This window comes from Amia ocellicauda, chromosome 12 (assembly GCF_036373705.1).
Source record: "Amia ocellicauda isolate fAmiCal2 chromosome 12, fAmiCal2.hap1, whole genome shotgun sequence".
Classification (NCBI taxonomy): Eukaryota; Metazoa; Chordata; class Actinopteri; order Amiiformes; family Amiidae; genus Amia; species Amia ocellicauda.
Genome location: NC_089861.1, coordinates 18,767,057 through 18,792,533, shown reverse-complemented (window position 1 = coordinate 18,792,533; position 25,477 = coordinate 18,767,057). Strand labels below are relative to the sequence as shown.

General features: G+C 48.1%; 2 protein-coding genes across 2 annotated transcripts; both read left to right on the top strand.

The window, feature by feature from the left end:
- Positions 1–135: 135 nt before the first annotated feature.
- LOC136765031 (mucin-2-like) lies at positions 136–4,860 on the top strand (the record flags this gene model as incomplete). Its single annotated transcript, XM_066719507.1, has 2 exons — positions 136–3,475; positions 3,506–4,860. Coding segments are annotated over 2 exons (4,695 nt in total), but the record flags the coding sequence as incomplete, so codon positions are not given.
- A 544-nt stretch (positions 4,861–5,404) lies between these two features.
- On the top strand, positions 5,405–25,346 carry LOC136765030 (pneumococcal serine-rich repeat protein-like). Its single transcript, XM_066719506.1, has 7 exons — positions 5,405–8,821; positions 8,858–10,072; positions 10,364–13,552; positions 14,741–16,924; positions 17,186–21,391; positions 21,704–24,965; positions 25,262–25,346. Exons 1-7 carry the CDS (start codon positions 6,334–6,336, stop codon positions 25,344–25,346), a joined length of 16,629 nt encoding a protein of 5,542 aa, XP_066575603.1. The 5' UTR covers positions 5,405–6,333.
- The last annotated feature ends 131 nt before the right edge of the window (positions 25,347–25,477 follow it).

The following is a 25,477-nucleotide window of genomic DNA, read 5'->3' as shown; positions in this document are numbered from 1 at the left end:
CCCGCTACTACAACTGCAACTTCGACTACCACCAGAACTGAAGCTTTGACTACTACAATTGAAACTCCCACTGCTACGACAACTGCAGCTCCCACTACCACAACTGAATATCCCACTACTACAACTGCAACTTCAACTACCACCACAACAGCATCTCCCTCTACCACAACTGAAACTCCCACTACTACGACAACTGCATCCTCCACTTCCATATCTGAAGCTCCCACTACCACAACGGAGTCTCCCACTACCACAACCGAAGCTCCCACTTCCAGAACTGAAACTCCCACTGCTACGTTAAGTGCAGCATCCACTACCACAGTTGATACTCTCAGTACTACGACAACTGCAGCTTCCACTACCACAACCGAAGCTCCCACTACCAGAACTGAAGGTACCACTACAACAACTGCAGCTTCGACTACCACCACAACTGAAGCTTCGACTACTACAATTGAAACTCCCTCTACTACGACAACTGCAGCTCCCACTACCACAACTGAAGCTCCCACTACTACGACAACTACAGCTTCGACTACCACCACAACTGAAGCTTCGACTACTACAATTGAAACTCCCACTACTACGACAACTGCAGCACCCACTATCACAACTGAAGCTCCCACTACTGCGACAACTACAGCTTCCACTAGCAGCACAACAGAATCTCCCACTACCACAACTGAAACTCCCACTGCTACGTTAAGTGCAGCATCCACTACCACAGTTGATACTCTCAGTACTACGACAACTGCAGCTTCCACTACCACAACCGAAGCTCCCACTACCACAACTGAAGGTACCACTACAACAACTGCAGCTTCAACTACTACAATTGAATCTCCCACTACTACGACAACTGCAGCTCCCACTACGACAACTGAATATCCCACTACTACAACTGCAGCTTCAACTACCACCACAATAGCATCTCCCTCTACCACAACTGAAACTCCCACTACTACGACAACTGCATCTTCCACTTCCATATCTGAAGCTCCCACTACCACAACTGAAGGTACCACTACTACAACTGCAGCTTCGACTACTACAATTGAAACTCCCACTACTATGACAACTGCAGCTCCCACTACGACATCTGAATATCCCACTACTACAACTGCAGCTTCAACTACCACCACAATAGCATCTCCCTCTACCACTACTACGACAACTGCATCTTCCACTACCGTATCTGAAGCTCCCACTACCACAACTGAAGGTACCACTACTACAACTGCATCTTCCACTACCATATCTGAAGCTCCCACTACGACAACAGAGTCTCCCACTACCACAACCGAAGCTTCCACTTCCACAACTGAAGCTCCCACTACTACAACTGCAGCTTCGACTACTACAATTGAAACTCCCACTACTACGACAACTGCAGGTCCCACTACCACATTTGAAGCTCCCACTACTGCGACAACTACAGCTTCCACTAGCAGCACAACAGAATCTCCCAGTACCACAACTGAAACTCCTACTGCTACGTTAAGTGCAGCATCCACTAGCACAGTTGATACTCTCAGTACTACGACAACTGCAGCTTCCACTACCACAACCGAAGCTCCCACTACCACAACTGAAGGTACCACTACTACAACTGCAGCTTCGACTACTACAATTGAAACTCCCACTACTACGACAACTGCAGGTCCCACTACGACAACTGAATATCCCACTACTACAACTGCAGCTTCAACTACCACCACAATAGCATCTCCCTCTACCACAACTGAAACTCCCACTACTACGACAACTGCATCTTCCACTACCATATCTGAAGCTCCCACTACCACAACTGAAGGTACCACTACTACAACTGCATCTTCCACTACCATATCTGAAGCTCCCACTACCACAACAGAGTCTTCCACTACCACAACCGAAGCTCCCACTTCCACAACTGAAGCTCCCACTACTACAACTGCAACTTCGACTACCACCACAACTGAAGCTTTGACTACTACAATTGAAACTCCCACTACTACGACAACTGCAGGTCCCACTACCACAACTGAAGCTCCCACTACTGCGACAACTACAGCTTCCACTAGCAGCACAACAGAATCTCCCACTACCACAACTGAAACTCCCACTGCTACGTTAAGTGCAGCATCCACTACCACAGTTGATACTCTCAGTTCTACGACAACTGCAGCTTCCACTACCACAACCGAAGCTCCCACTACCACAACTGAATATCCCACTACTACAACTGCAGCTTCAAGTACCACCACAACAGCATCTCCCTCTACCACAACTGAAACTCCCACTACTACGACAACTGCATCTTCCACTTCCATATCTGAAGCTCCCACTACCACAACAGAGTCTCCCACTACCACAACCGAAGCTCCCACTTCAACAACTGAAACTCCCACTGCTACGTTAAGTGCAGCATCCACTACCACAGTTGATACTCTCAGTACTACGACAACTGCAGCTTCCACTACCACTACCGAAGCTCCCACTACCACAACTGAAGGTACCACTACAACAACTGCAGCTTCGACTACCACCACAACCGAAGCTCCCACTACCACAACTGAAGGTTCCACTACTACAACTGCAGCTTCGACTGCTACAATTGAAACTCCCACTACTACGACAACTGCAGCTCCCACTACCACAACTGAAAATCCCACTACTACAACTGCAGCTTCAACTACCACCACAACAGCATCTCCCTCTACCACAACTGAAACTCCCACTACTACAACAACTGCATCTTCCACTACCATATCTGAAGCTCCCAGTACCACAACTGAAGGTACCACTACTACAACTGCATCTTCCACTACCATATCTGAAGCTCCCACTACCACAACTGAAGGTACCACTACTACATCTGCATCTTCCACTACCATATCTGAAGCTCCCACTACCACAACAGAGTCTTCCACTACCACAACTGAAGCTCCCACTACTACAACTGCAACTTCGACTACCACCAGAACTGAAGCTTTGACTACTACAATTGAAACTCCCACTGCTACGACAACTGCAGCTCCCACTACCACAACTGAATATCCCACTACTACAACTGCAACTTCAACTACCACCACAACAGCATCTCCCTCTACCACAACTGAAACTCCCACTACTACGACAACTGCATCCTCCACTTCCATATCTGAAGCTCCCACTACCACAACGGAGTCTCCCACTACCACAACCGAAGCTCCCACTTCCAGAACTGAAACTCCCACTGCTACGTTAAGTGCAGCATCCACTACCACAGTTGATACTCTCAGTACTACGACAACTGCAGCTTCCACTACCACAACTGAAGGTACCACTACAACAACTGCAGCTTCGACTACCACCACAACTGAAGCTTTGACTACTACAATTGAAACTCCCACTACTACGACAACTGCAGGTCCCACTACCACAACTGAAGCTCCCACTACTGCGACAACTACAGCTTCCACTAGCAGCACAACAGAATCTCCCACTACCACAACTGAAACTCCCACTGCTACGTTAAGTGCAGCATCCACTACCACAGTTGATACTCTCAGTTCTACGACAACTGCAGCTTCCACTACCACAACCGAAGCTCCCACTACCACAACTGAATATCCCACTACTACAACTGCAGCTTCGACTACTACAATTGAAACTCCCACTACTACGACAACTGCAGCTCCCACTACCACAACTGAAAATCCCACTACTACAACTGCAGCTTCAACTACCACCACAATAGCATCTCCCTCTACCACTACTGAAACTTCCACTACTACGACAACTGCATCTTCCACTACCATATCTGAAGCTCCCACTACGACAACAGAGTCTCCCACTACCACAACCAAAGCTTCCACTTCCACAACTGAAGCTCCCACTACTACAACTGCAGCTTCGACTACTACAATTGAAACTCCCACTACTACGACAACTGCAGGTCCCACTACCACATTTGAAGCTCCCACTACTGCGACAACTACAGCTTCCACTAGCAGCACAACAGAATCTCCCACTACCACAACTGAAACTCCTACTGCTACGTTTAGTGCAGCATCCACTACCACAGTTGATACTCTCAGTACGACAACTGCAGCTTCCACTACCACAACCGAAGCTCCCACTACCACAACTGAAGCTCCCACTAGTACAACTGCAGCTTCGACTACCACCACAACTGAAGCTTCGACTACTACAATTGAAACTCCCACTACTACGACAACTGCAGGTCCCACTACTGCGACAACTACAGCTTCCACTAGCAGCACGACAGAATCTCCCACTACCACAACTGAAACTCCCACTGCTACGTTAAGTGCAGCATCCACTACCACAGTTGATACTCTCAGTACGACAACTGCAGCTTCCACTACCACAACCGAAGCTCCCACTACCACAACTGAAGGTACCACTACTACAACTGCAGCTTCGACTACTACAATTGAAACTCCCACTACTACGACAACTGCAGGTCCCACTACGACAACTGAATATCCCACTACTACAACTGCAGCTTCAACTACCACCACAATAGCATCTCCCTCTACCACAACTGAAACTCCCACTACTACGACAACTGCATCTTCCACTACCATATCTGAAGCTCCCACTACCACAACTGAAGGTACCACTACTACAACTGCATCTTCCACTACCACAACCGAAGCTCCCACTTCCACAACTGAAGCTCCCACTACTACAACTGCAACTTCGACTACCACCACAACTGAAGCTTTGACTACTACAATTGAAACTCCCACTACTACGACAACTGCAGGTCCCACTACCACAACTGAATCTCCCAGTACTGCGACAACTACAGCTTCCACTAGCAGCACAACAGAATCTCCCACTACCACAACTGAAACTCCCACTGCTACGTTAAGTGCAGCATCCACTACCACAGTTGATACTCTCAGTTCTACGACAACTGCAGCTTCCACTACCACAACCGAAGCTCCCACTACCACAACTGAATATCCCACTACTACAACTGCAGCTTCAAGTACCACCACAACAGCATCTCCCTCTACCACAACTGAAACTCCCACTACTACGACAACTGCATCTTCCACTTCCATATCTGAAGCTCCCACTACCACAACAGAGTCTCCCACTACCACAACCGAAGCTCCCACTTCCACAACTGAAACTCCCACTGCTACGTTAAGTGCAGCATCCACTACCACAGTTGATACTCTCAGTACTACGACAACTGCAGCTTCCACTACCACTACCGAAGCTCCCACTACCACAACTGAAGGTACCACTACAACAACTGCAGCTTCGACTACCACCACAACCGAAGCTACCACTACCACAACTGAAGGTTCCACTACTACAACTGCAGCTTCGACTGCTACAATTGAAACTCCCACTACTACGACAACTGCAGCTCCCACTACCACAACTGAAAATCCCACTACAACAACTGCATCTTCCATTACCATATCTGAAGCTCCCACTACCACAACAGAGTCTTCCACTACCACAACCGAAGCTCCCACTTCCACAACTGAAGCTCCCACTACTACAACTGCAACTTCGACTACCACCAGAACTGAAGCTTTGACTACTACAATTGAAACTCCCACTGCTACGACAACTGCAGGTCCCACTACTGCGACAACTACAGCTTCCACTAGCAGCACGACAGAATCTCCCACTACCACAACTGAAACTCCCACTGCTACGTTAAGTGCAGCATCCACTACCACAGTTGATACTCTCAGTTCTACGACAACTGCAGCTTCCACTACCACAACCGAAGTTCCCACTACCACTACTGAAGGTACCACTACTACAACTGCAGCTTCGACTACTAGAATTGAAACTCCCAATACTACGACAACTGCAGCTCCCACTACCACAACTGAATATCCCACTACTACAACTGCAGCTTCAACTACCACCACAATAGCATCTCCCTCTACCACAACTGAAACTCCCACTACTACGACAACTGCATCCTCCACTTCCATATCTGAAGCTCCCACTACCACAACGGAGTCTCCCACTACCACAACCGAAGCTCCCACTTCCAGAACTGAAACTCCCACTGCTACGTTAAGTGCAGCATCCACTACCACAGTTGATACTCTCAGTACTACGACAACTGCAGCTTCCACTACCACAACCGAAGCTCCCACTACCACAACTGAAGGTACCACTAGAACAACTGCAGCTTCGACTACCACCACAACTGAAGCTTCGACTACTACAATTGAAACTCCCTCTACTACGACAACTGCAGCTTCCACTACCACAACTGAAGCTCCCACTACTACGACAACTACAGCTTCGACTACCACCACAACTGAAGCTTCGACTACTACAATTGAAACTCCCACTACTATGACAACTGCAGCTCCCACTATCACAACTGAAGCTCCCACTACTGCGACAACTACAGCTTCCACTAGCAGCACAACAGAATCTCCCACTACCACAACTGAAACTCCCACTGCTACGTTAAGTGCAGCATCCACTACCACAGTTGATACTCTCAGTTCTACGACAACTGCAGCTTCCACTACCACAACCGAAGCTCCCACTACCACAACTGAATATCCCACTACTACAACTGCAGCTTCAAGTACCACCACAACAGCATCTCCCTCTACCACAACTGAAACTCCCACTACTACGACTACTGCATCTTCCACTTCCATATCTGAAGCTCCCACTACCACAACAGAGTCTCCCACTACCACAACCGAAGCTCCCACTTCCACAACTGAAACTCCCACTGCTACGTTAAGTGCAGCATCCACTACCACAGTTGATACTCTCAGTACTACGACAACTGCAGCTTCCACTACCACTACCGAAGCTCCCACTACCACAACTGAAGGTTCCACTACTACAACTGCAGCTTCGACTGCTACAATTGAAACTCCCACTACTACGACAACTGCAGCTCCCACTACCACAACTGAAAATCCCACTACTACAACTGCAGCTTCAACTACCACCACAACAGCATCTCCCTCTACCACAACTGAAACTCCCACTACAACAACAACTGCATCTTCCACTACCATATCTGAAGCTCCCACTACCACAACTGAAGGTACCATTACTACAACTGCATCTTCCACTACCATATCTGAAGCTCCCACTACCACAACAGAGTCTTCCACTACTACAACCGAAGCTCCCACTTCCACAACTGAAGCTCCCACTACTACAACTGCAACTTCGACTACCACCAGAACTGAAGCTTTGACTACTACAATTGAAACTCCCACTGCTACGACAACTGCAGGTCCCACTACTGCGACAACTACAGCTTCCACTAGCAGCACAACAGAATCTCCCACTACCACAACTGAAACTCCCACTGCTACGTTAAGTGCAGCATCCACTACCACAGTTGATACTCTCAGTTCTACGACAACTGCAGCTTCCACTACCACAACCGAAGTTCCCACTACCACAACTGAAGGTACCACTACTACAACTGCAGCTTCGACTACTAGAATTGAAACTCCCAATACTACGACAACTGCAGCTCCCACTACCACAACTGAAAATCCCACTACTACAACTGCAGCTTCAACTACCACCACAACAGCATCTCCCTCTACCACAACTGAAACTCCCACTACTACAACAACTGCATCTTCCACTACCATATCTGAAGCTCCCACTACCACAACTGAAGGTACCACTACTACAACTGCATCTTCCACTACCATATCTGAAGCTCCCACTACCACAACAGAGTCTTCCACTACTACAACCGAAGCTCCCACTTCCACAACTGAAGCTCCCACTACTACAACTGCAACTTCGACTACCACCAGAACTGAAGCTTTGACTACTACAATTGAAACTCCCACTGCTACGACAACTGCAGGTCCCACTACTGCGACAACTACAGCTTCCACTAGCAGCACAACAGAATCTCCCACTACCACAACTGAAACTCCCACTGCTACGTTAAGTGCAGCATCCACTACCACAGTTGATACTCTCAGTTCTACGACAACTACAGCTTCCACTACCACAACCGAAGTTCCCACTACCACAACTGAAGGTACCACTACTACAACTGCAGCATTGACTACTAGAATTGAAACTCCCAATACTACGACAACTGCAGCTCCCACTACCACAACTGAATATCCCACTACTACAACTGCAGCTTCAACTACCACCACAACAGCATCTCCCTCTACCACAACTGAAACTCCCACTACTACGACAACTGCATCCTCCACTTCCATATCTGAAGCTCCCACTACCACAACGGAGTCTCCCACTACCACAACCGAAGCTCCCACTTCCAGAACTGAAACTCCCACTGCTACGTTAAGTGCAGCATCCACTACCACAGTTGATACTCTCAGTACTACGACAACTGCAGCTTCCACTACCACAACCGAAGCTCCCACTACCACAACTGAAGGTACCACTACAACAACTGCAGCTTCGACTACCACCACAACTGCAGCATCGACTACTACAATTGAAACTCCCACTACTACGACAACTGCAGCTCCCACTACGACAACTGAATATCCCACTACTACAACTGCAGCTTCAACTAACACCACAATAGCATCTCCCTCTACCACAACTGAAACTCCCACTACTACGACAACTGCATCTTCCGCTACCATATCTGAAGCTCCCACTACCACAACTGAAGGTACCACTACTACAACCGAAGCTTCCACTTCCACAACTGAAGCTCCCACTACTACAACTGCAGCTTCGACTACCACCACAACTGAAGCTTCGACTACTACAATTGAAACTCCCACTACTACGACAACTGCAGGTCCCACTACCACATTTGAAGCTCCCACTACTGCGACAACTACAGCTTCCACTAGCAGCAGAACAGAATCTCCCACTACCACAACTGAAACTCCCACTGCTACGTTAAGTGCAGCATCCACTACCACAGTTGATTCTCTCAGTACTACGACAACTGCAGCTTCCACTACCACAACCGAAGCTCCCACTACCACAACTGAAGGTACCACTACTACAACTGCAGCTTTGACTACTACAATTGAAACTCCTACTACTACGACAACTGCAGGTCCCACTACGACAACTGAATATCCCACTACTACAACTGCAGCTTCAACTACCACCACAATAGCATCTCCCTCTACCACAAATGAAACTCCCACTACTACGACAACTGCATCTTCCACTACCATATCTGAAGCTCCCACTACCACAACTGATGGTACCACTACTATAACTGCATCTTCCACTACCATATCTGAAGCTCCCACTACCACAACAGAGTCTTCCACTACCACAACCGAAGCTCCCACTTCCACAACTGAAGCTCCCACTACTACAACTGCAACTTCGACTACCACCACAACTGCAGCTTCGACTACTACAATTGAAACTCCCACTACTACGACAACTGCAGGTCCCACTACCACAACTGAAGCTCCCACTACTGCGACAACTACAGCTTCTACTAGCAGCACAACAGAATCTCCCACTACCACAACTGAAACTCCCACTGCTACGTTAAGTGCAGCATCCACTACCACAGTTGATACTCTCAGTTCTACGACAACTGCAGCTTCCACTACCACAACCGAAGCTCCCACTACCACAACTGAATATCCCACTACTACAACTGCAGCTTCAACTACCACCACAACAGCATCTCCCTCTACCACAACTGAAACTCCCACTACTACGACAACTGCATCTTCCACTTCCATATCTGAAGCTCCCACTACCACAACAGAGTCTCCCACTACCACAACCGAAGCTCCCACTTCCACAACTGAAACTCCCACTGCTACGTTAAGTGCAGCATCCACTACCACAGTTGATACTCTCAGTACTACAACAACTGCAGCTTCGACTACCACCACAACCGAAGCTTCCACTACCACAACTGAAGGTTCCACTACTACAACTGCAGCTTCGACTGCTACAATTGAAACTCCCACTACTACGACAACTGCAGCTCCCACTACCACAACTGAAAATCCCACTACTACAACTGCAGCTTCAACTACCACCACAACAGCATCTCCCTCTACCACAACTGAAACTCCCACTACTACAACAACTGCATCTTCCACTACCATATATGAAGCTCCCACTACCACAACTGAAGGTACCACTACTACAACTGCATCTTCCACTACCATATCTGAAGCTCCCACTACCACAACAGAGTCTTCCACTACCACAACCGAAGCTCCCACTTCCACAACTGAAGCTCCCACTACTACAACTGCAACTTCGACTACCACCAGAACTGAAGATTTGACTACTACAATTGAAACTCCCACTGCTACGACAACTGCAGGTCCCACTACTGCGACAACTACAGCTTCCACTAGCAGCACAACAGAATCTCCCACTACCACAACTGAAACTCCCACTGCTACGTTAAGTGCAGCATCCACTACCACAGTTGATACTCTCAGTTCTACGACAACTGCAGCTTCCACTACCACAACCGAAGTTCCCACTACCACAACTGAAGGTACCACTACTACAACTGCAGCTTCGACTACTAGAATTGAAACTCCCAATACTACGACAACTGCAGCTCCCACTACCACAACTGAATATCCCACTACTACAATTGCAGCTTCAACTACAACCACAACAGCATCTCCCTCTACCACAACTGAAACTCCCACTACTACGACAACTGCATCCTCCACTTCCATATCTGAAGCTCCCACTACCACAACGGAGTCTCCCACTACCACAACCGAAGGTACCACTACAACAACTGCAGCTTCGACTACCACCACAACTGAAGCTTCGACTACTACAATTGAAACTCCCTCTACTACGACAACTGCAGCTCCCACTACCACAACTGAAGCTCCCACTACTACGACAACTACAGCTTCGACTACCACCACAACTGAAGCTTCGACTACTACAATTGAAACTCCCACTACTACGACAACTGCAGCTCCCACTATCACAACTGAAGCTCCCACTACTGCGACAACTACAGCTTCCACTAGCAGCACAACACAATCTCCCACTACCACAACTGAAACTCCCACTGCTACGTTAAGTGCAGCATCCACTAGCACAGTTGATACTCTCAGTACTACGACAACTGCAGCTTCCACTACCACAACCGAAGCTCCCACTACCACAACTGAAGGTACCACTACTACAACTGCAGCTTCGACTACCACCACAACTGAAGCTTCGACTACTACAATTGAAACTCCCACTACTACGACAACTGCAGGTCCCACTACCACAACTGAAGCTCCCACTACTGCGACAACTACAGCTTCCACTAGCTGCACAACAGAATCTCCCACTACCACAACTGAAACTCCCACTGCTACGTTAAGTGCAGCATCCACTACCACAGTTGATGCTCTCAGTTCTACGACAACTGCAGCTTCCACTACCACAACCGAAGCTCCCACTACCACAACTGAATATCCCACTACTACAACTGCAGCTTCAACTACCACCACAACAGCATCTCCCTCTACCACAACTGAAACTCCCACTACTACGACAACTGCATCTTCCACTTTCATATCTGAAGCTCCCACTACCACAACGGAGTCTCCCACTACCACAACCGAAGCTCCCACTTCCACAACTGAAACTCCCACTGCTACGTTAAGTGCAGCATCCACTACCACAGTTGACACTCTCAGTACTACGACAACTGCAGTTTCCACTACCACTACCGAAGCTCCCACTACCACAACTAAAGGTACAACTACAACAACTGCATCTTCCACTACCATATCTGAAGCTCCCACTACCACAACTGAAGGTACCACTACTACAACTGCATCTTCCACTACCATATCTGAAGCTCCCACTACCACAACAGAGTCTTCCACTACCACAACCGAAGCTCCCACTACCAAAACTGAAGCTCCCACTACTACAACTGCAACTTCGACTACCACCAGAACTGAAGCTTTGACTACTACAATTGAAACTCCCACTGCTACGACAACTGCAGGTCCCACTACTGCGACAACTACAGCTTCCACTAGCAGCACAACAGAATCTCCCACTACCACAACTGAAACTCCCACTGCTACGTTAAGTGCAGCATCCACTACCACAGTTGATACTCTCAGTTCTACGACAACTGCAGCTTCCACTACCACAACCGAAGTTCCCACTACCACAACTGAAGGTACCACTACTACAACTGCAGCTTCGACTACTACAATTGAAACTCCCTCTACTACGACAACTGCAGCTCCCACTACCACAACTGAAGCTCCCACTACTACGACAACTACAGCTTCGACTACCACCACAACTGAAGCTTCGACTACTACAATTGAAACTCCCACTACTACGACAACTGCAGCTCCCACTATCACAACTGAAGCTCCCACTACTGCGACAACTACAGCTTCCACTAGCAGCACAACAGAATCTCCCACTACCACAACTGAAACTCCCACTGCTACGTTAAGTGCAGCATCCACTACCACAGTTGATACTCTCAGTACGACAACTGCAGCTTCCACTACCACAACCGAAGCTCCCACTACCACAACTGAAGCTCCCACTAGTACAACTGCAGCTTCGACTACCACCACAACTGAAGCTTCGACTACTACAATTGAAACTCCCACTACTACGACAACTGCAGCTCCCACTACCAAAACTGAAGCTTCCACTACTACGACAACTACAGCTTCGACTACCACCACAACTGAAGTTTCGACTACTACAATTGAAACTCCCACTACTACGACAACTGCAGCTCCCACTATCACAAGTGAAGCTCCCACTACTGCGACAACTACAGCTTCCACTAGCAGCACAACAGAATCTCCCACTACCACAACTGAAACTCCCACTGCTACGTTAAGTGCAGCATCCACTAGCACAGTTGATACTCTCAGTACTACGACAACTGCAGCTTCCACTACCACAACCGAAGCTCCCACTACCACAACTGAAGGTACCACTACTACAACTGCAGCTTCGACTACTACAATTGAAACTCCCACTACTATGACAACTGCAGCTCCCACTACGACATCTGAATATTCCACTACTACAACTGCAGCTTCAACTACCACCACAATAGCATCTCCCTCTACCACAACTGAAACTCCCACTACTACGACAACTGCATCTTCCACTACCATATCTGAAGCTCCCACTACCACAACTGAAGGTACCACTACTACAACTGCATCTTCCACTACCATATCTGAAGCTCCCACTACCACAACAGAGTCTTCCACTACCACAACCGAAGCTCCCACTTCCACAATTGAAACTCCCACTACTACGACAACTGCAGGTCCCACTACCACAACTGAAGCTCCCACTACTGCGACAACTACAGCTTCCACTAGCAGCAAAACAGAATCTCCCACTACCACAACTGAAACTTCCACTGCTACGTTAAGTGCAGCATCCACTAGCACAGTTGATACTCTCAGTACTACGACAACTGCAGCTTCCACTACCACAACCGAAGCTCCCACTACCACAACTAAAGGTACCACTACTACAACTGCAGCTTCGACTACTACAATTGAAACTCCCACTACTACGACAACTGCAGCTCCCACTACGACAACTGAAAACCCCACTAGTACAACTGCAGCTTCAACTACCACCACAATAGCATCTCCCTCTACCACAACTGAAACTCCCACGATTACGACAACTGCATCTTCCACTACCATATCTGAAGCTCCCACTACCACAACTGAAGGTACCACTACTACAACTGCATCTTCGACTACTACAATTGAAACTCCCACTACTACGACAACTGCAGCTCCCACTACCACAACTGAAAATCCCACTACTACAACTGCAGCTTCAACTACCACCACAATAGCATCTCCCTCTACCACAACTGAAACTCCCACTACTCTTACAACTGCATCTTCCACTACCATATCTGAAGCTCCCACTACGACAACAGAGTCTCCCACTACCACAACCGAAGCTTCCACTTCCACAACTGAAGCTCCCACTACTACAACTGCAGCTTCGACTACCACCACAACTGAAGCTTCGACTACTACAATTGAAACTCCCACTACTACGACAACTGCAGGTCCCACTACCACATTTGAGTCTCCCACTACTGCGACAACTACAGCTTCCACTAATAGCACACCAGAATCTCCCACTACCACAACTGAAACTCCTACTGCTACGTTTAGTGCAGCATCCACTACCACAGTTGATACTCTCAGTACGACAACTGCAGCTTCCACTACCACAACCGAAGCTCCCACTACCACAACTGAAGCTCCCACTAGTACAACTGCAGCTTCGACTACCACCACAACTGAAGCTTCGACAACTACAATTGAAACTCCCACTACTACGACAACTGCAGGTCCCACTACCACAACTGAAGCTCCCACTACTGCGACAACTACAGCTTCCACTAGCAGCACAACAGAATCTCCCACTACCACAACTGAAACTCCCACTGCTACGTTAAGTGCAGCATCCACTAGCACAGTTGATACTCTCAGTACTACGACAACTGCAGCTTCCACTACCACAACCGAAGCTCCCACTACCACAACTAAAGGTACCACTACTACAACTGCAGCTTTGACTACTACAATTGAAACTCCCACTACTACGACAACTGCAGGTCCCACTACCACAACTGAAGCTCCCACTACTGCGACAACTACAGCTTCCACTAGCAGCACAACAGAATCTCCCACTACCACAACTGAAACTCCCACTGCTATTTTAAGTGCAGCATCCACTAGCACAGTTGATACTCTCAGTACTACGACAACTGCAGCTTCCACTACGACAACTGAATATCCCACTACTACAACTGCAGCTTCAACTACCACCACAATAGCATCTCCCTCTACCACAACTGAAACTCCCACTACTACGACAACTGCATCTTCCACTTCCATATCTGAAGCTCCCACTACCACAACAGAGTCTCCCACTACCACAACCGAAGCTCCCACTTCCACAACTGAAACTCCCACTGCTACGTTAAGTGCAGCATCCACTACCACAGTTGATACTCTCAGCTCTACGACAACTGCAGCTTCCACTACCACAACCGAAGTTCCCACTACCACAACTGAAGGTACCACTACTACAACTGCAGCTTCGACTTCTAGAATTGAAACTCCCAATACTACGACAACTGCAGCTCCCACTACCACAACTGAATATCCCACTACTACAACTGCAGATTCAACTACCACCACAACAGCATCTCCCTCTACCACAACTGAAACTCCCACTACTACGACAACTGCATCCTCCACTTCCATATCTGAAGCTCCCACTACCACAACGGAGTCTCCCACTACCACAACCGAAGCTCCCACTTCCAGAACTGAAACTCCCACTGCTACGTTAAGTGCAGCATCCACTACCACAGTTGATACTCTCAGTACTACGACAACTGCAGCTTCCACTACCACAACCGAAGCTCCCACTACCACAACTGAAGGTACCACTACTACAACTGCAGCTTCGACTATTACAATTGAAACTCCCACTACCACGACAACTGCAGCTCCCACTACGACAACTGAAGCTCCCACTACTGCGACAACTACAGCTTCCACTAGCAGCACAACAGAATCTCCCACTACCACAACTGAAACTCCCACTGCTACGTTAAGTGCAGCATCCACTACCACAGTTGATACTCTCAGTACGACAACTGCAGCTTCCAGTACCACAACCGAAGCTCCCACTACCACAACTGAAGCTCCCACTAGTACAACTACAGCTTCGACTACCACCACAACTGAAGCTTCGACTACTACAATTGAAACTCCCACTACTACGACAACTGCAGCTCCCACTATCACAACTGAAGCTCCCACTACTGCGACAACTACAGCTTCCACTAGCAGCACAACAGAATCTCCCACTACCACAACTGAAACTCCCACTGCTACGTTAAGTGCAGCATCCACTACCACAGTTGATACTCTCAGAACGACAACTGCAGCTTCCACTACCACAACCGAAGCTCCCACTACCACAACTGAAGCTCCCACTAGTACAACTGCAGCTTCGACTACCACCACAACTGAAGCTTCGACTACTACAATTGAAACTCCCACTACTACGACAACTGCAGCTCCCACTACCAAAACTGAAGCTCCCACTACTACGACAACTACAGCTTCGACTACCACCACAACTGAAGTTTCGACTACTACAATTGAAACTCCCACTACTACGACAACTGCAGCTCCCACTATCACAAGTGAAGCTCCCACTACTGCGACAACTACAGCTTCCACTAGCAGCACAACAGAATCTCCCACTACCACAACTGAAACTCCCACTGCTACGTTAAGTGCAGCATCCACTAGCACAGTTGATACTCTCAGTACTACGACAACTGCAGCTTCCACTACCACAACCGAAGCTCCCACTACCACAACTGAAGGTACCACTACTACAACTGCAGCTTCGACTACTACAATTGAAACTCCCACTACTATGACAACTGCAGCTCCCACTACGACATCTGAATATCCCACTACTACAACTGCAGCTTCAACTACCACCACAATAGCATCTCCCTCTACCACAACTGAAACTCCCACTACTACGACAACTGCATCTTCCACTACCATATCTGAAGCTCCCACTACCACAACTGAAGGTACCACTACTACAACTGCATCTTCCACTACCATATCTGAAGCTCCCACTACCACAACAGAGTCTTCCACTACCACAACCGAAGCTCCCACTTCCACAATTGAAACTCCCACTACTACGACAACTGCAGGTCCCACTACCACAACTGAAGCTCCCACTACTGCGACAACTACAGCTTCCACTAGCAGCAAAACAGAATCTCCCACTACCACAACTGAAACTTCCACTGCTACGTTAAGAGCAGCATCCACTAGCACAGTTGATACTCTCAGTACTACGACAACTGCAGCTTCCAGTACCACAACCGAAGCTCCCACTACCACAACTAAAGGTACCACTACTACAACTGCAGCTTCGACTACTACAATTGAAACTCCCACTACTACGACAACTGCAGCTCCCACTACGACAACTGAAAATCCCACTAGTACAACTGCAGCTTCAACTACCACCACAATAGCATCTCCCTCTACCACAACTGAAACTCCCACGATTACGACAACTGCATCTTCCACTACCATATCTGAAGCTCCCACTACCACAACTGAAGGTACCACTACTACAACTGCATCTTCGACTACTACAATTGAAACTCCCACTACTACGACAACTGCAGCTCCCACTACCACAACTGAAAATCCCACTACTACAACTGCAGCTTCAACTACCACCACAATAGCATCTCCCTCTACCACAACTGAAACTCCCACTACTACGACAACTGCATCTTCCACTACCATATCTGAAGCTCCCACTACGACAACAGAGTCTCCCACTACCACAACCGAAGCTTCCACTTCCACAACTGAAGCTCCCACTACTACAACTGCAGCTTCGACTACCACCACAACTGAAGCTTCGACTACTACAATTGAAACTCCCACTACTACGACAACTGCAGGTCCCACTACCACATTTGAGTCTCCCACTACTGCGACAACTACAGCTTCCACTAATAGCACACCAGAATCTCCCACTACCACAACTGAAACTCCTACTGCTACGTTTAGTGCAGCATCCACTACCACAGTTGATACTCTCAGTACGACAACTGCAGCTTCCACTACCACAACCGAAGCTCCCGCTACCACAACTGAAGCTCCCACTAGTACAACTGCAGCTTCGACTACCACCACAACTGAAGCTTCGACAACTACAATTGAAACTCCCACTACTACGACAACTGCAGGTCCCACTACCACAACTGAAGCTCCCACTACTGCGACAACTACAGCTTCCACTAGCAGCACAACAGAATCTCCCACTACCACAACTGAAACTCCCACTGCTACGTTAAGTGCAGCATCCACTAGCACAGTTGATACTCTCAGTACTACGACAACTGCAGCTTCCACTACCACAACCGAAGCTCCCACTACCACAACTAAAGGTACCACTACTACAACTGCAGCTTCGACTACTACAATTGAAACTCCCACTACTACGACAACTGCAGGTCCCACTACAACAACTGAAGCTCCCACTACTGCGACAACTACAGCTTCCACTAGCAGCACAACAGAATCTCCCACTACCACAACTGAAACTCCCACTGCTATTTTAAGTGCAGCATCCACTAGCACAGTTGATACTCTCAGTACTACGACAACTGCAGCTTCCACTACCACAACCGAAGCTCCCACTACCACAACTGAAGGTACCACTACTACAACTGTAGCTTCGACTACTACAATTGAAACTCCCACTACTACGACAACTGCAGCTCCCACTAAGACAACTGAATATCCCACTACTACAACTGCAGCTTCAACTACCACCACAATAGCATCTCCCTCTACCACAACTGAAACTCCCACTACTACGACAACTGCATCTTCCACTTCCATATCTGAAGCTCCCACTACCACAACAGAGTCTCCCACTACCACAACCGAAGCTCCCACTTCCACAACTGAAACTCCCACTGCTACGTTAAGTGCAGCATCCACTACCACAGTTGATACTCTCAGCTCTACGACAACTGCAGCTTCCACTACCACAACCGAAGTTCCCACTACCACAACTGAAGGTACCACTACTACAACTGCAGCTTCGACTTCTAGAATTGAAACTCCCAATACTACGACAACTGCAGCTCCCACTACCACAACTGAATATCCCACTACTACAACTGCAGATTCAACTACCACCACAACAGCATCTCCCTCTACCACAACTGAAACTCCCACTACTACGACAACTGCATCCTCCACTTCCATATCTGAAGCTCCCACTACCACAACGGAGTCTCCCACTACCACAACCGAAGCTCCCACTTCCAGAACTGAAACTCCCACTGCTACGTTAAGTGCAGCATCCACTACCACAGTTGATACTCTCAGTACTACGACAACTGCAGCTTCCAGTACCACAACCGAAGCTCCCACTACCACAACTGAAGCTCCCACTAGTACAACTACAGCTTCGACTACCACCACAACTGAAGCTTCGACTACTACAATTGAAACTCCCACTACTACGACAACTGCAGCTCCCACTATCACAACTGAAGCTCCCACTACTGCGACAACTACAGCTTCCACTAGCAGCAGAACAGAATCTCCCACTACCACAACTGAAACTCCCACTGCTACGTTAAGTGCAGCATCCACTACCACAGTTGATACTCTCAGAACGACAACTGCAGCTTCCACTACCACAACCGAAGCTCCCACTACCACAACTGAAGCTCCCACTAGTACAACTGCAGCTTCGACTACCACCACAACTGAAGCTTCGACTACTACAATTGAAACTCCCACTACTACGACAACTGCAGCTCCCACTACCAAAACTGAAGCTCCCACTACTACGACAACTACAGCTTCGACTACCACCACAACTGAAGTTTCGACTACTACAATTGAAACTCCCACTACTACGACAACTGCAGCTCCCACTATCACAAGTGAAGCTCCCACTACTGCGACAACTACAGCTTCCACTAGCAGCACAACAGAATCTCCCACTACCACAACTGAAACTCCCACTGCTACGTTAAGTGCAGCATCCACTAGCACAGTTGATACTCTCAGTACTACGACAACTGCAGCTTCCACTACCACAACCGAAGCTCCCACTACCACAACTGAAGGTACCACTACTACAACTGCAGCTTCGACTACTACAATTGAAACTCCCACTACTATGACAACTGCAGCTCCCACTACGACATCTGAATATCCCACTACTACAACTGCAGCTTCAACTACCACCACAATAGCATCTCCCTCTACCACAACTGAAACTCCCACTACTACGACAACTGCATCTTCCACTACCATATCTGAAGCTCCCACTACCACAACTGAAGGTACCACTACTACAACTGCATCTTCCACTACCATATCTGAAGCTCCCACTACCACAACAGAGTCTTCCACTACCACAACCGAAGCTCCCACTTCCACAATTGAAACTCCCACTACTACGACAACTGCAGGTCCCACTACCACAACTGAAGCTCCCACTACTGCGACAACTACAGCTTCCACTAGCAGCAAAACAGAATCTCCCACTACCACAACTGAAACTTCCACTGCTACGTTAAGAGCAGCATCCACTAGCACAGTTGATACTCTCAGTACTACGACAACTGCAGCTTCCACTACCACAACCGAAGCTCCCACTACCACAACTAAAGGTACCACTACTACAACTGCAGCTTCGACTACTACAATTGAAACTCCCACTACTACGACAACTGCAGCTCCCACTACGACAACTGAAAATCCCACTAGTACAACTGCAGCTTCAACTACCACCACAATAGCATCTCCCTCTACCACAACTGAAACTCCCACGATTACGACAACTGCATCTTCCACTACCATATCTGAAGCTCCCACTACCACAACTGAAGGTACCACTACTACAACTGCATCTTCGACTACTACAATTGAAACTCCCACTACTACGACAACTGCAGCTCCCACTACCACAACTGAAAATCCCACTACTACAACTGCAGCTTCAACTACCACCACAATAGCATCTCCCTCTACCACAACTGAAACTCCCACTACTACGACAACTGCATCTTCCACTACCATATCTGAAGCTCCCACTACGACAACAGAGTCTCCCACTACCACAACCGAAGCTTCCACTTCCACAACTGAAGCTCCCACTACTACAACTGCAGCTTCGACTACCACCACAACTGAAGCTTCGACTACTACAATTGAAACTCCCACTACTACGACAACTGCAGGTCCCACTACCACATTTGAGTCTCCCACTACTGCGACAACTACAGCTTCCACTAATAGCACACCAGAATCTCCCACTACCACAACTGAAACTCCTACTGCTACGTTTAGTGCAGCATCCACTACCACAGTTGATACTCTCAGTACGACAACTGCAGCTTCCACTACCACAACCGAAGCTCCCGCTACCACAACTGAAGCTCCCACTAGTACAACTGCAGCTTCGACTACCACCACAACTGAAGCTTCGACAACTACAATTGAAACTCCCACTACTACGACAACTGCAGGTCCCACTACCACAACTGAAGCTCCCACTACTGCGACAACTACAGCTTCCACTAGCAGCACAACAGAATCTCCCACTACCACAACTGAAACTCCCACTGCTACGTTAAGTGCAGCATCCACTAGCACAGTTGATACTCTCAGTACTACGACAACTGCAGCTTCCACTACCACAACCGAAGCTCCCACTACCACAACTAAAGGTACCACTACTACAACTGCAGCTTCGACTACTACAATTGAAACTCCCACTACTACGACAACTGCAGCTCCCACTACGACAACTGAAAACCCCACTAGTACAACTGCAGCTTCAACTACCACCACAATAGCATCTCCCTCTACCACAACTGAAACTCCCACGATTACGACAACTGCATCTTCCACTACCATATCTGAAGCTCCCACTACCACAACTGAAGGTACCACTACTACAACTGCATCTTCGACTACTACAATTGAAACTCCCACTACTACGACAACTGCAGCTCCCACTACCACAACTGAAAATCCCACTACTACAACTGCAGCTTCAACTACCACCACAATAGCATCTCCCTCTACCACAACTGAAACTCCCACTACTCTTACAACTGCATCTTCCACTATCATATCTGAAGCTCCCACTACGACAACAGAGTCTCCCACTACCACAACCGAAGCTTCCACTTCCACAACTGAAGCTCCCACTACTACAACTGCAGCTTCGACTACCACCACAACTGAAGCTTCGACTACTACAATTGAAACTCCCACTACTACGACAACTGCAGGTCCCACTACCACATTTGAGTCTCCCACTACTGCGACAACTACAGCTTCCACTAATAGCACACCAGAATCTCCCACTACCACAACTGAAACTCCTACTGCTACGTTTAGTGCAGCATCCACTACCACAGTTGATACTCTCAGTACGACAACTGCAGCTTCCACTACCACAACCGAAGCTCCCGCTACCACAACTGAAGCTCCCACTAGTACAACTGCAGCTTCGACTACCACCACAACTGAAGCTTCGACAACTACAATTGAAACTCCCACTACTACGACAACTGCAGGTCCCACTACCACAACTGAAGCTCCCACTACTGCGACAACTACAGCTTCCACTAGCAGCACAACAGAATCTCCCACTACCACAACTGAAACTCCCACTGCTACGTTAAGTGCAGCATCCACTAGCACAGTTGATACTCTCAGTACTACGACAACTGCAGCTTCCACTACCACAACCGAAGCTCCCACTACCACAACTAAAGGCACCACTACTACAACTGCAGCTTCGACTACTACAATTGAAACTCCCACTACTACGACAACTGCAGGTCCCACTACAACAACTGAAGCTCCCACTACTGCGACAACTACAGCTTCCACTAGCAGCACAACAGAATCTCCCACTACCACAACTGAAACTCCCACTGCTATTTTAAGTGCAGCATCCACTAGCACAGTTGATACTCTCAGTACTACGACAACTGCAGCTTCCACTACCACAACCGAAGCTCCCACTACCACAACTGAAGGTACCACTACTACAACTGTAGCTTCGACTACTACAATTGAAACTCCCACTACTACGACAACTGCAGCTCCCACTAAGACAACTGAATATCCCACTACTACAACTGCAGCTTCAACTACCACCACAATAGCATCTCCCTCTACCACAACTGAAACTCCCACTACTACGACAACTGCATCTTCCACTTCCATATCTGAAGCTCCCACTACCACAACAGAGTCTCCCACTACCACAACCGAAGCTCCCACTTCCACAACTGAAACTCCCACTGCTACGTTAAGTGCAGCATCCACTACCACAGTTGATACTCTCAGCTCTACGACAACTGCAGCTTCCACTACCACAACCGAAGTTCCCACTACCACAACTGAAGGTACCACTACTACAACTGCAGCTTCGACTTCTAGAATTGAAACTCCCAATACTACGACAACTGCAGCTCCCACTACCACAACTGAATATCCCACTACTACAACTGCAGATTCAACTACCACCACAACAGCATCTCCCTCTACCACAACTGAAACTCCCACTACTACGACAACTGCATCCTCCACTTCCATATCTGAAGCTCCCACTACCACAACGGAGTCTCCCACTACCACAACCGAAGCTCCCACTTCCAGAACTGAAACTCCCACTGCTACGTTAAGTGCAGCATCCACTACCACAGTTGATACTCTCAGTACTACGACAACTGCAGCTTCCACTACCACAACCGAAGCTCCCACTACCACAACTGAAGGTACCACTACTACAACTGCAGCTTCGACTATTACAATTGAAACTCCCACTACCACGACAACTGCAGCTCCCACTACGACAACTGAATATCCCACTACTACAACTGCAGCTTCAACTACCACCACAATAGCATCTCCCTCTACCACAACTGAAACTCCCACGATTACGACAACTGCATCTTCCACTACCATATCTGAAGCTCCCACTAACACAACTGAAGGTACCACTACTACAACTGCAGCTTCGACTACTACAATTGAAACTCCCACTACTACGACAATTGCAGCTCCCACTACCACAACTGAAAATCCCACTACTACAACTGCTGCTTCAACTACCACCACAATAGCATCTCCCTCTACCACAACTGAAACTCCCACTACTACGACAACTACAGCTTCCACTAATAGCACACCAGAATCTCCCCCTACCACAACTGAAACTCCTACTGCTACGTTTAGTGCAGCATCCACTACCACAGTTGATACTCTCAGTACGACAACTGCAGCTTCCACTACCACAACCGAAGCTCCCACTACCACAACTGAAGATACCACTACTACAACTGCAGCTTCGACTACCACCACAACTGAAGCTTCGACAACTACAATTGAAACTCCCACTACTACGACAACTGCAGGTCCCACTACCAAAACTGAAGCTCCCACTACTGCGACAACTACAGCTTCCACTAGCAGCACAACAGAATCTCCCACTACCACAACTGAAACTCCCACTGCTACGTTAAGTGCAGCATCCACTAGCACAGTTGATACTCTCTGTACTACGACAACTGCAGCTTCCACTACCACAACCGAAGCTCCCACTACCACAACTAATGGTACCACTACTACAACTGCAGCTTCGACTATTACAATTGAAACTCCCACTACTACGACAACTGCAGGTCCCACTACCACAACTGAAGCTCCCACTGCTACATTAAGTGCAGCATCCACTAGCACAGTTGATACTCTCAGTACTACGACAACTGCAGCTTCCACTACCACAACCGAAGCTCCCTCTATCACAACTGAATATCCCACTACTACAACTGCAGCTTCAACTACCACCACAACAGCATCTCCCTCTACCACAACTGAAACTCCCACTACTACGACAACTGCATCTTCCACTTCCATATCTGAAGCTCCCACTACCACAACTGAGTCTCCCACTACCACAACCGAAGCTCCCACTTCCACAACTGAAACTCCCACTGCTACGTTAAGTGCAGCATCCACTACCACAGTTGATACTCTCAGTACTACGACAACTGCATATTCCACTACCATATCTGAAGCTCCCACTACCACAACTGAAGGTACCACTACTACAACTGCATCTTCCACTACCATATCTGAAGCTCCCACTACCACAACAGAGTCTTCCACTACCACAACCGAAGTTCCCACTTCCACAACTGAAGCTCCCACTACTACAACTGCAACTTCGACTACCACCAGAACTGAAGCTTTGACTACTACAATTGAAACTCCAACTGCTACGACAACTGCAGGTCCCACTACTGCGACAACTACAGCTTCCACTAGCAGCACAACAGAATCTCCCACTACCACAACTGAAACTCCCACTGCTACGTTAAGTGCAGCATCCACTACCACAGTTGATACTGTCAGTTCTACGACAACTGCAGCTTCCACTACCACAACCGAAGTTCCCACTACCACAACTGAAGGTACCACTACTACAACTGCAGCTTCAACTACTAGAATTGAAACTCCCAATACTACGTCAACTGCAGCTCCCACTACCACAACTGAATATCCCACTACTACAACTGCAGCTTCAACTACCACCACAACAGCATCTCCCTCTACCACAACTGAAACTCCCACTACTACGACAACTGCATCCTCCACTTCCATATCTGAAGCTCCCACTACCACAACGGAGTCTCCCACTACCACAACCGAAGGTACCACTACAACAACTGCAGCTTCGACTACCACCACAACTGAAGCTTCGACTACTACAGTTGAAACTCCCTCTACTACGACAACTGCAGCTCCCACTATCACAACTGAAGCTCCCACTACTGCGACAACTACAGCTTCCACTAGCAGCACAACAGAATCTCCCACTACCACAA